A 12,365-nucleotide genomic window follows, 5' to 3' on the forward strand; every position below is an offset into this window, starting at 1 on the left:
TACAATCGTGATATTCAGTTGAAGTCGACAATGCGCAGCACGATGCAATGATCTCGAACGCGGCGACCACGAGAGCGCGGGACCGCATCCGCGAACGCGACGATCCCGGTGTGTATCGATGGAGCACGATGGCGCCAATCACCCGCGATGCGCATAACAATACACAACATGATTTAATAATTCCACGCGCGCGCACGTGGGTCGCCTTCTGTCAAGAAAGATTCGTTGCCAGGCTGCCAGCTGCAGTTCGCCACGTCGTTGCGGATTTCCCCGTTTTGTCATCCTGACCGCCAGCGGGATTTTTGCACGTTTCGAAAGAATGATTGCCCGCAATTTGCACGGACCGCTCGATATTGCGGAGAGGGTTTCTTACCGGTAATAAAACAAGAATACTCTCCCCGTTTCCGAGAAGCTTTCAAGAAAGAACACTCAAGGATGTTGAAAAAATTATTGAAAACCGTCGTTTGCTAATTCGCTTGTAGATTACCTACTCTAATTCATTATATTCATTGTATATTATGAGATAGAAGAAAAATTGTGACAGATAACATTACCATGTTAGAATTTAAATATAGATTTGACTGTAGATAATTAAACAGTTTATTTTATCACAATAATTATACGATTTCATAATTTATTAATGTTGTCTCATTTCTTTAAAATTTTTGTTCAAGGAATTTCCAGAATAAAATTTCATTAAATTGTACCTGAGATATATATCTAATCGTCGCTAACAAAAACAGCTGTAATAGAAATTATATTTAGAACTTGGAAATTATATTTAGACAGGAATCGCATTTCAAACGTATATTCGTATAATCTACTAGTAAGAGAAATTTTCAAAACAATTTCATCGTGAATAGTACGCAATTATATTTTGCATCCATTATTTAATTAATAATAAACTTTAAATTCGTTTGCTTGTATATTAAATATCAAAATTCTATGATCAAATAACGCTTTCACATAAGTGTTGAAGTATGATGGACTTAACTTTAAAACTAAATTGCTTTTATCTCAGCATAAAAAATATTTCTCTAAGAAATAAATAACGGTCGATAATGACATTAAAAAAGTTGTAAAATTAAAAATATTGATAGCACTCGCTATTTATATAGCAATGCTTAATGAATGCGCATAATTGACTTAAATAATACCAAATTTATTCATGAAAATATCAGCGATATTGACGAGTACATTGATCGCTCCTACTTTAGCAATATTATCACGAGAAACATCTCGTATTCATAACAAATAATTTATTAAAAGCGCGTATATACGTGGAGTACGATCTAATGATAATACAATTAACTGCGCATACATATAATAATACGGAGAATTGCAGTAAAATTCTGTAAGAAATATACGAAGTGAAAAAAATACCGCGATTAACAAACATTTCACGTGCTTGAGATAACCTTCCATTGTGTACCATAAATGCGATATTAATCCTCAAATGCCATGTGATCGAACATACGTAGCCGAGAACGAGCGCTCTCTGCTCTTCTCTATTTTATCTGTATACAAAAGCGTAAAATCGTGCGCGCGTTACGAGGCAAGATTGGCCTCGGGGTAATAATGTTACCACATCGCGCAGCTCGGGAATTCGGGACTGTAATGCTTTAACGCGCAACGGATTAAAAAATAGCCAAGATGATCTTCCGGAGAACAAGAGAAGCATCAGCGGCGTTGAATTTCCACCTAACGTATTATTCCCCCCGGAATATAAAGCGAACGAAAAGGGCGAAGATACGTAAGCTACCTTTTCGAATTACGCGAAGCACGATATGAAACTCAATTACACAATAACTCAGCTCTTATCCGGTTACACCGGTAGCTTATTCGCCTTAAGAGTCGTCAATATCCACATAAGCCGGGTCGAAACGTGACGTCAGAAACGGGAGAAATACTCGCGAGCGATTCTTGCGACTTATGTCCACGCGAGTTACTCTTTGTCAACAAAACCGTTTTGGCTCGATAAAGCAGGATCGTAAAATGTACCACAAATTCTATCGTCAGCCTAGCACGTCAAGCGGAAACGCAGGTTTCTTTTCTAGAAGCGTTTCGACAACCATTGTCAACTTCCATCATATTCATAAAAAAGTTTCCCTCTCCTTCTTCAATAAATTTTGGAAAATAAATTTTTATTTTCGGCGTTTTATCGCCAACATTTTATGTCGAAAGATAAATTTTGGGTAAATAATAATTATGAAAGAAATAATTTTAATTCCACAGAAAAGATATATACAAATTCCAAATATTAAAATATTGCCCTTGTCATTTATATTAATTAAAATTTTGGTCGATAGACCGTGTACGTAAACAATCAAATAATGTCATATATTACTCTTACATACTTTACAATTTATATAAATGTAACTCTCTGTATATTCAGCACGAAATGAGATGTTGTCGCGACTCAATCAGAATCAACTATTAATATAAAACGGAAGCAAAATGAAGAATTATGCCACTGATCAACGCCGATAGATATTTTCGCGGATTTTACATTGCTTACACTATCTGCGCAATCTATTTTTCTTCCTCCTGCGGGGAATTCATCCAAAACTCGCGTGCATTAGCGTTACATCAAAAGCGCGAGAATATTAATCTATTATCGCTTTACTGCCTATATTTTCCCAATAAAATGATATTCGTTCTATTTCCGTTTGATCATCCACGCGCAAAGATAAACGATAATCTCGACGAGGCTCGCGTTAGATTTATTTATAATAAATGGCAAGATAGAGAGGGATTTAACAACTTGTCCAATGCGCTTACGAGCAACGTATTTCTAGGATGAAAAGTTTTAACACAAAAAAGTATGTAAGCTTAAAATAATTAAAAAGTTTTTATTTAATTACATTTAATCGTAATTTAATCGTTTTTTCTAGCTATATTAAATAAAATTGAAAAATGTTATCGGTTATTTTTTAAACTAGCACCACAGACGCGCGCTTCGCGCGCGCTATTTAGCTTTAACATTATGCTATTACTATTACACTATTAATTTCTTGATACACACAACTGTCAAAATATACGATGACAGCTGCAAATGAAGTAAGCGCAGCGAGAAAACCAATCAGCATCGCGGAAAAGCGGCAACAATAAATTCGACTATCGACTTAACATGCCTTTTTTTATATAGGATACTGATTTCAATCCTTGATAGTTAATAATTTTCAGTTTCGTTCAAAAGGGCGTTTATTTGATTTTCAATGTATAATTTAAGCAGACTGAACGTAAAGAATTTCCCGGCTATTCAAGAACGCTTTCGATGGTAAAATGAATAATTAGATGAATAATTAGGCGAAGGGTGGAATAGCGCCGTAAAGTGAAGTAATCCTGAACCTTACCGAGCCCGTTTAAGTGTAACGAGTTTAAAACTTGGTGTGTAACTATTTGCATTTCCTTAGTATAATCTACCTGATGCATATTACTCGTTTATACGCAGATTTCATTTATTCAGCATCGATATTTCATTGATAACTTGTAGCGATCCTTTCTACAATTTTAATTCAAATATATCTTCATTAAAAAATATTAGGTAAGAAGAAATTTAACCTATTATTTTATATGTAAAATGTGTAATATATATACGTACTTTTTTATTAAATAAAAAGAAACGAGACACGCGTATATGCGTACATAAAAATTTGTCTTTACGTTTTAAATGTTATAATATACAATAATTTTATCTTTGCGTTTTTCTCACGGATATCTATAAAGTATGTTTGATCTGTTATTTCAAAATTTATTACTTTTAGCAACACTTTGTAACCAAAAAGTGTATATGACATGTGATTCAATATAAATAAGAATTTAAATAAAATTAATAAGGCAGTGGAGAGAAGTGATGGATGTAAATGTAAAAGGTTTGGGAACGTTCCTTTAAAAAACGCCTTTCAAACCCTAAGGGGAAGAAAATAAACGAATCAATCAATCAATTAAATAAATATAATAAATAATATTTAATTTTTAAATATATTTTAAAACAAAATGCCTGATATTGAAGTTTTTGCAAAATAAATATTTTTCATATATCTAATAAATAATTTTTATATAATTTAATAATTTCTGTATATAAATGTTTAATATCGAGCAAAAACGCAGGCACGTGTTAATTCTTTTAATAAGAGATATAAAATTCATATAATGGAATATAAACTACTACTTCAAAAGGCTTAATTAAAATATATATTCATAAAATTGTAAAATATAAAACTAAATTATCTTTCACATTTTCAGGAAATAAAAATTTGTTGTTAATCGTATTTATCATTTATATAAAGTTAAAAGTTCTGGATTTAATCAATTCAGTTTTTTGGAAAAATAATGTTAATCTCAGCTCTCATAAATTAATTTTAAATTGATCAAAGGATTTAAAAATAAAAAACAGTTTAAACAACAATCTTATGCATATATCATTATCCATAGAAACAGCTATGTAGAGTACATATTCTTTGAGACTCGCGTCTTCAAAATTTCAAGTATAAAGCTCGTGAGGTAAACACGTCAACAAATTCAATTCCCCTTTAGACTAAAACAAAATCGAGGAACGCAGATATTGTCGGAAAATGTGTCAACCATGCAATTCTGTCACGTTTCTCGAACAACTCATGCGGCCGCGACTACCCGCGGATACACCATAATTATTCGTATCTCTTAATTCACGTAATTCACACCTTCTCCAGTCTTGTAACATGAAAGGATGACGTCGCCACTGTTCGCATATTCCGCGCGAGTATTTCGCACCTATCTCACCGAGCATACTCGCCAATCTTCCCGAGGTGCACAGCCAAGCATCGTGAACCTTCCCTTGAATACAGATTACTCGAACACTGAATTTTCCTCATCAAAACTCTAAATGGAAGGCGCGTCTCTTCGTATCTCTCTGCCTGTCGCTGCTAAACATCTCGGCGAGTAAACTTATCTCGATACTTGTTAATATATAACATCCGCGACGTCAGCGCATTATTAGCCGTAAAGATTACAAAACTTTGTCCAAATGACTTTATAGAATATCTCTTCATTTTCAAGACCATTCGTTCCATTTATATCTCGACGTCGAAACAAACGGTACTCTTTCCCGATGTGACCTCCGGTCTGGTACCGGTCTGGTGGAGAGAAGATACGAGAGATATCCAGTTCATCCCGCACACTCGCCATGCGGGGTTGGTTCCACTTACCGAGAACTATCAGCCAGCGCTGGTATTAAACTTTCGAATTTATAGCGCGCGTCGTGGCTATATCGATCGAACGCGAGGGGCAACCCATCGCCCGCACCTTCATCGGATATAATATTTCGCTAGAATATTATTAGCAAGAGCTTCATCGAGTTGTTAACTGCTCATGTACCGCTGCACTGTACACCGAGCTGAATTTACAACGCGCCGACTGTTACTTCGGGTTCGGGCGATTTATACTTCGCTCGAACGACGGCGATATCTACACGTCGGGGCCACCTTGAATTATGACAGAGTCAAAACGGGAGAGAATGCTCGTAGTTCGTGTTTGTTCATGGATATGGTTTTTGATAGATGATATGCTAGCGAATGAAGTTCAATGGAGCAGCAAAATTGTTATTATTTTCAATCCATGCATTGGGTTGTGGTATTTTCTTTATGTCTCTTATTGGAATTATAAAACTTACTGATTTTGTACATTAACAATATAGAGTATTATTATTGTTGTTATTATTACATTATAAATCTAGTTAATCAAATTTTGAATAAATTTTCCGTAAAAAGTATAATACATTTTTAATGCATATTTTCTTGTAATTCTAACATTACAATAATCAATCTTTATTTCCTAAGGCATCGTGAAAGGATTAAAATAATTGAAAATAGTTGGCATGAAGAGAAAATTACAAGAAATATGAATATTGTATAATGAGGTTCATCGACCAGTTTATAGTAAATTTTTCCTTTCTTTACTCGAAAATAAGTAACAAAGGGTACAGACGGTAGTTAACGAACACAAGAGAAACAACGCTACGGTCACGAGAGATAATATCAGATAATTACCTACCGCGTAAGGGGTATTTTACTTGATTATTTTTTTATATCTAACGACATTAAGCCAATGGTAGCTACATGATCGTTACATGTGCAGGACGGTACTATGATGATTTCTTCACGTGATATAAAATTCTTTTTCTTCTTCAAACGGGATCGTGAGAAGCCCGAGTAAATTTCTGTTACGGTCCACGGCAAATTCAGAGGGAAATGCGTCCCTCAGAGGAAACGGCAGCGTCATTTCACGTAATCACACAAAGTTTTTTGCGAAACATTTTCCTGCCCGCACATCATGTGTAACTTACGAGCTGAATATGCCGCACGTCGATTTTGCAGCTCCCCATGCCTTTTATACGGTTTATATCCAACTCCTTAATTACACCAGCGCCGCAGGATTGCCGGACCGAGGCAGTGCGGATTAATTGGATTATCGACCGTCGTTGGGCATAACGTTTTCGCTCGAAAACAAAGATCGATGTTTCTGGCGAAGGGTTGAGAAGGGTCTTTTGGGATCCACTACGCATCAGTGACTTTTCTGCGTAGACTTTAAAAAAATAAAGGCAAATTTCTACGTAAAAGTCGAAAAAAGAGTCACGATCAAAATGTTCAATAATTTTATCATGTATAAATTTAATTTGCTAGTTTCCAACGGTGGAAAAAAGTAAATAATGTTTAATTTCGTGAAAAGAGAAAAGAGAAAGAAAAGGAAAGAGCGCGCACCAGGCGGAAATAGAAGAGAGAATACACTCGCAAATTCTTGGATTTTCAGAAAAATGGAGAAAGGATTAAATTCCTGTGGATAAACTTTCATAAAGTAATACTAAAATAAATATATATTTTACATTTTATTATTTTAAAGCGTTTGTTTTATGTGGTAAAGGATAAGTAATTAATAATGGAAAGAAGAATAAGCACTGATATAATCCAACATATTATTCCCAATACGTAAACGATGTGCTTTCTTTTGTTATATGGTATATTAGGCGATATTTTTGCATATTCATGATTCCGCTATAAAATTTAGAGATACGTGAATTTCGCTCATACGATTTGATTGTGATAAGAAAAAGAGTAAAATGAGCCGCTGAAAAGAATCCTGTCATAATAAAAATCAAACGAACCACTACGAAAATAGAATCGTAACAAACAAGATTGATAACACGATGGAAACGTGGAAATAGTAAAAACGGCAATATCTGAAAATATTACACGTTCACGATACTGCACGGTTATACAACAACGGTACGTGCATACGGTGGCATAAAAAGAATTTTTTATGCATATCCACCAAGTTCTCTATTGTTTACGTGTAGTTTTACATTTTTTTTCCCCCCGACAACATGGAGAAAGGAAAAAAATATTGCTTCTTTCACACGGTTTACCATTATTTCGTTCTGATAAAATAACAACCACAGCGCTGTAATCACTGATATCTGCTGTGAACATCATAATATGTTCATTATAATAAACAACCTCTAATGTTGTTATCCTAGATGCAGAATTAATTAATCTTTTCATTAAAACCGTCTCACGAAAATTACATACGTCTCTGCTCCGGCGATTTTGTTTTGAAAAGAATGCAATATCTGACCATTTTATTAAGACTTCACAAAAATTATAAAGCTATGATGAGAGAGAGAGAGAGAGAGAGAGAGAGAGAGAGAAAAGAAAGAGAAAGAGAGAATAATACATAGCTGGTTTTGCGTAATAAAAATTTTTATTTCACGCAGGCGACATATAAACGACGAAATAATTACGAACATTTATTATAAAGTGAACGTTTATATCTATTCGCAATTAATCTCCTACACAAAAGCGTTCAAAAGCACAGAGCCAATTTTACCGAAACCGGAAAAAAGACTGATTATTTTCATGCTCTCTAAAAACGAAAACGGACCGTACGACCTATATTCTGTTCCATAAAAGCAATTCGTTTTATAATTGCTGGGATGATTTTGTATACTGTTCTTTTTTTCCTATTTTTAAAAGACAAAAGCATTCCACTTAATGGCACGTCATCTGAATAAAATGTTTTGTTTTAATACTCTCAGTTTTACTTCTCATATAACGCAATTCAAGAAAATTCATTTACCTTTCAATGTACATCGTAAAAAGAGCTAGATATAATTCTTAACTGTCCCATGATTCACGGTTACAACTTGTTTAGTGGGCCTTAATAATAAATTACTTGGTGCAATTTTACTTCGAGGAAACTTCATTTAATTCCTTTAATGCCGCGTCGCGCAAACCCGGAAGCTGCACGTACAGCCGTCCGTATAGCGTTTTCGACCCGCCGCCGCGCCGGGAGGAAATTCGCAATGCAGCGAATAGAACAGTATCTGCACAATCTCACCTCGACATAGTTTGTTTGTGCACAGGCTATTAGGCCAGACCGCGTCCGACGACTATTAGCGTCCACCGCGAGGAATTAATTAATCCTTTCATTAAAGCCGCTACGGAAGACCACACGGATGCCGACTGCCTGATCGTGGTCGCAATGTCACACGGCGAATCGGGTCTATTGCATTCGATCGACAGCCTGTATCCAGTCGATATGCTGTGGGCTCCCTTCACGGGCGATCGATGCTCCAGCCTGGCCGGGAAGCCGAAGTTGTTCTTCATTCAGGTACGCCTATCTAACAGATCTGCCGTGTACAAGAATCGAGCGGATGAATCGTACGTATACGCTACCCGTGTGTTCGCGGCGAACAATGAGCGATTCCGCGAAGAAGAGAAGCCACTTTCCACTTTCGTTCACTGCGGACGATCGCCCAAGTGATGGATCATCCCAAGTGAACTGTCTAAGCGATGTTACATGCTGAGTAATTCGCGAGAGATTTATACGGATCATGTGAAGTGATTTATGGGTTAATATAGGCTATTGTACAGCCTGGTGTTGAAGTTAATTGTGCTTTTCAGGATAGGCGCGGCTCTCGTACTTGGATACCTTTCTTTTCATAGTTTGCCTTAGCGAAATGGCCCGCAAAGATATCGAAATCTTCTTTATTCGCACAAATACTTTCGCTACAATTATATTGGCTTATATTATTTAAATTTATAAGTGTACTGCGCGGTGTGAATGTTTTCGTGCTGAATCAAAGTTTGATGCACATTCAAATTATCCGATAGATAATTTATTTAAGATACCTAATAAAAAATGCGTATCGTGTAGAATCATTCCTATGATTTTTGCATTGTCCACATTTGTGTTTCACGAAAATCCAGTTGTATTTTAATAACGTTAGAGGGACTAACAAAACGCGAAAGCGAAAAAAAAGATTATTACGTTTTCCGGTTGGTTTTGATATACAATATTCTTGCGCGGCAGATATAAATTTAGTTAAATGCGATTGTATATTCCGTGCGCTCGTAACGTAATGTAATAGCAAGAGCGATATCCATGTCGGTTATCCTGATCGGAAAAACGAAAAAAATCATTACATTATTTTACAAATTTGACATACAGAGTGGCCAAGAACTATCGCTATTTGTTTTACTCGTATATATAGATTTAAATTTGATTTTTTAGAATAGATGACATAAAAGTAAAACAAATAACGATAGTTCTCAATTACTCTGTACGTCAATTTTTGTAAAATGATTTTTTTCGCTTTTCCAATCAGGATAACCGACATGGATATCGCTCTTGCTATTACGTTAAGAGTTTAACAAATATAATCAAATATTTGATAACTCTTGATTTTGATTGACTCGCTATTCAAAGACGGGAGAGATAGTTTAATAATTTTAACTTGCGTTTCACCGTTTCTAATTCTTCTAAGAAACAGGTTATAATACCCATTATCGATATCCATTACCCGCGTATTTTTCATTAAGACTGTAATGGCAAAGTTTTCTTCTGATTTTTCTGTAATTGTGTTCTAACGGATGGGAATAGACGACGTCGAAACTGATGATACCAGAATGGATGGCCATTCCGCGAGAGTCACGGAAAGAGGGAGTCAACTGTAAATAGGACCATCGTGTCGCAACGGGGGATGGCATATAATTGCGACGATCATCCGCGTTTCAAAAATGCATCAGGTTGACGCAGCCGCGCTGTAATTCCGACAACAATGCCGCGCTAGATCTAATTCTTTCTCCGGGCATAATCCTACCGAGATCGTTTTCCATTTAGAGACACTCCCCATTTATCTGCCTCACGACGATCTCCGAGGGATTTGCGGGCTCGCGCACATTAGTGCACCGTCGGGTTTTTAGCGGGCGCAGCCAATGAAATATGTGCATTCTGCGATGTAATGGAAACTGTTCGCGCGCTAGAAATGCTGCAGTAATTAAGATTACTCCCCGTCCATCCTCGCCGGAGAAAGAGAACGGTGGCAAAAACTGTTATTTGCATAATTCCCAAAGTAATGCGAGCGGCGTGCATCGTTTCGGGGATTTCGGCCACCGGCCGAATTAAAAACTGCCGAGCGGAGCTATTCGTGTCGCGCAATATTCTATACATTTGTTTTTTTCCCCTCTTTTCCATTTTTTTCTCCTTTCCATTATTTTGTCCGCGAGCATTTCCGTCATGCTCGCTTTCCGCGCCCGCTCGATGTGCAAATGTTTAGTCGGCCGAATGCTCGAATATTTTAAATGGTGGAAACACGCGTTCTTCTACGCATGTTATTATCGCTTTTATATTCACGCGTGACATTTATACGCGCGTATACATATTCAAGTGACAGAAAAAAAGATATAGGCGATATAATTCCATTGTGAGATATGAGCTATACAGTCACATTTATCTGAGGTGACGTGTACAATTATGTGACATTAGAATTATACATACAGGCAGGGCTTATCAGAGCTCTTACACTATCGCCTATGTCCTGTTTATCCCAATTTTCTTCAAGGTAGGAATGACTTAAACCATTATGTTAAGGAGTATAGGTGGACTAGGGATTGCTTTATTAAATTAGGTAAAAATTGTGTGGAAAGATTAGTAAGATTATGGAGTGATGAGTTGGACACCACCAAAACAAAGATACTGGTGAAAGTTTATAAGGAAAAATTAGTAAAAAAAAAAGTGAAAATTAGAAGGTTAGAAAGTAGAGTAGTTGGTTAGGCTGTACAATGCGTTATGTGTGAATGATAAATTTAGTAGTGTATATATGGTATGAGTGGGATTTAAGAATTTTTTTGTAAACCAAGTTCACTTCCTGGTTGTAGCTGAAGTTAATAAATTATTATACATACAGGCAGGGTTGCCACTCGTCCCGATTTTTCAATATTTGTCCCGCGTCCCGACAGGATGACAGCCGGGACGCTGAATGTCCCGAATTTTAGAGAGCAGAAGTTTTAAATTATTTTGACAGTCATTTTATGACTTTGTTTTCTCCATGTAAGCAGGAACTATAATGTAAAACCAATATTACTAAATATTTCTGCTGAAGATATCAGTATTGATCAAAAGTGGGTAAATATCTTTAAAAATTGTAAAGGAAAAAAAGCTATGTGATTTATCAATTGTTAAATATATCTTGTGCTTTAAGCATTCCATCATCTAACGCATTTGTGGAGCGAGTATTTTTCTACATGTCACTAAAATGGATAAATATTAGAATAAAAAGCCATACTGATGAAAAGATAAAACATAGATACTATGCATACTTGTAAATGTTTCTATTTATTAAACTTACTCCCTTCTTTCTAATTAAAAGTCTCGATTTCTGTTAAAGAAAAGGTGGTAACTCTGTATATAGGAAAATCTAATTTCCAATATCTTGGGGGAAAAAATGGAACGCAACAGAAATATTTTATCAAATATCAGAGAAAAGCGAGAATTCATTCCTGCATATCTTTATAAAAACTACTTGTAAGTAGCTTTCGGTCATATAAAATCGCCGATTGGTATATCAGTCGCGAAAAAATTGCGGAGATAGTTCGGGGACGATCCATCAAGAACAACTATTCCGACAATGATTGTAATTTACTTTGTCACAAAAGAAAAAAGACCGGAAGACCAACTCACCGGATATCTTTCGAAATTACTGCTTCCGTCCCAAATAGAGTTAGAGGATCGATGATCCCAAAGATAAAGCGCGACGGGGATAAATGAGCGCGATAAAGTTAGCGCTCGTAACGATCGAAATGATTAATAATTTGGTCTCGGGTCTCAAATGCGCACGCGTGCATTCGAAAGCCTAAAATGGATAATAATTCGCAAGACTCAATTATCTTAGACTCACGCCAAAATCGGTCGAATCGATTATTTCGAGAGCAAATCTGGATGAGTGTCCTCTCTCAACGTATAAACATATATCTAACCAATTTGTTTCTATGTAAACGCGGCTATAATCAATTGCGAGTTAATGATTCGCCCGATACCCATATGAAATT

At 36.0% G+C, this 12,365-nt stretch overlaps 2 protein-coding genes across 4 annotated transcripts in view; one reads left to right on the forward strand and one right to left on the reverse strand.

Annotated features, from left to right (window-relative positions):
* Positions 1–12,365, reverse strand: part of LOC139773387 (alkaline phosphatase) — a 174,055-nt gene that overhangs the window by 68,497 nt on the left and 93,193 nt on the right. The window lies entirely within an intron of this gene.
* Positions 1–12,365, forward strand: part of LOC139773388 (caspase-1) — a 33,832-nt gene that overhangs the window by 10,525 nt on the left and 10,942 nt on the right. For all 3 annotated transcript variants that reach the window (XM_071707807.1, XM_071707810.1, XM_071707809.1), the window contains exon 3: positions 8,471–8,646. In XM_071707807.1, coding sequence (XP_071563908.1) covers positions 8,471–8,646 — 176 coding nt within the window. The remainder of the gene's footprint in view (positions 1–8,470; positions 8,647–12,365) is intronic.

Source organism: Temnothorax nylanderi, unplaced genomic scaffold (genome assembly GCF_030848795.1).
Source record: "Temnothorax nylanderi isolate EJ_2023f unplaced genomic scaffold, tnyl_v1.0 TNYL_tig0061_pilon, whole genome shotgun sequence".
Taxonomy (NCBI): Eukaryota; Metazoa; Arthropoda; class Insecta; order Hymenoptera; family Formicidae; genus Temnothorax; species Temnothorax nylanderi.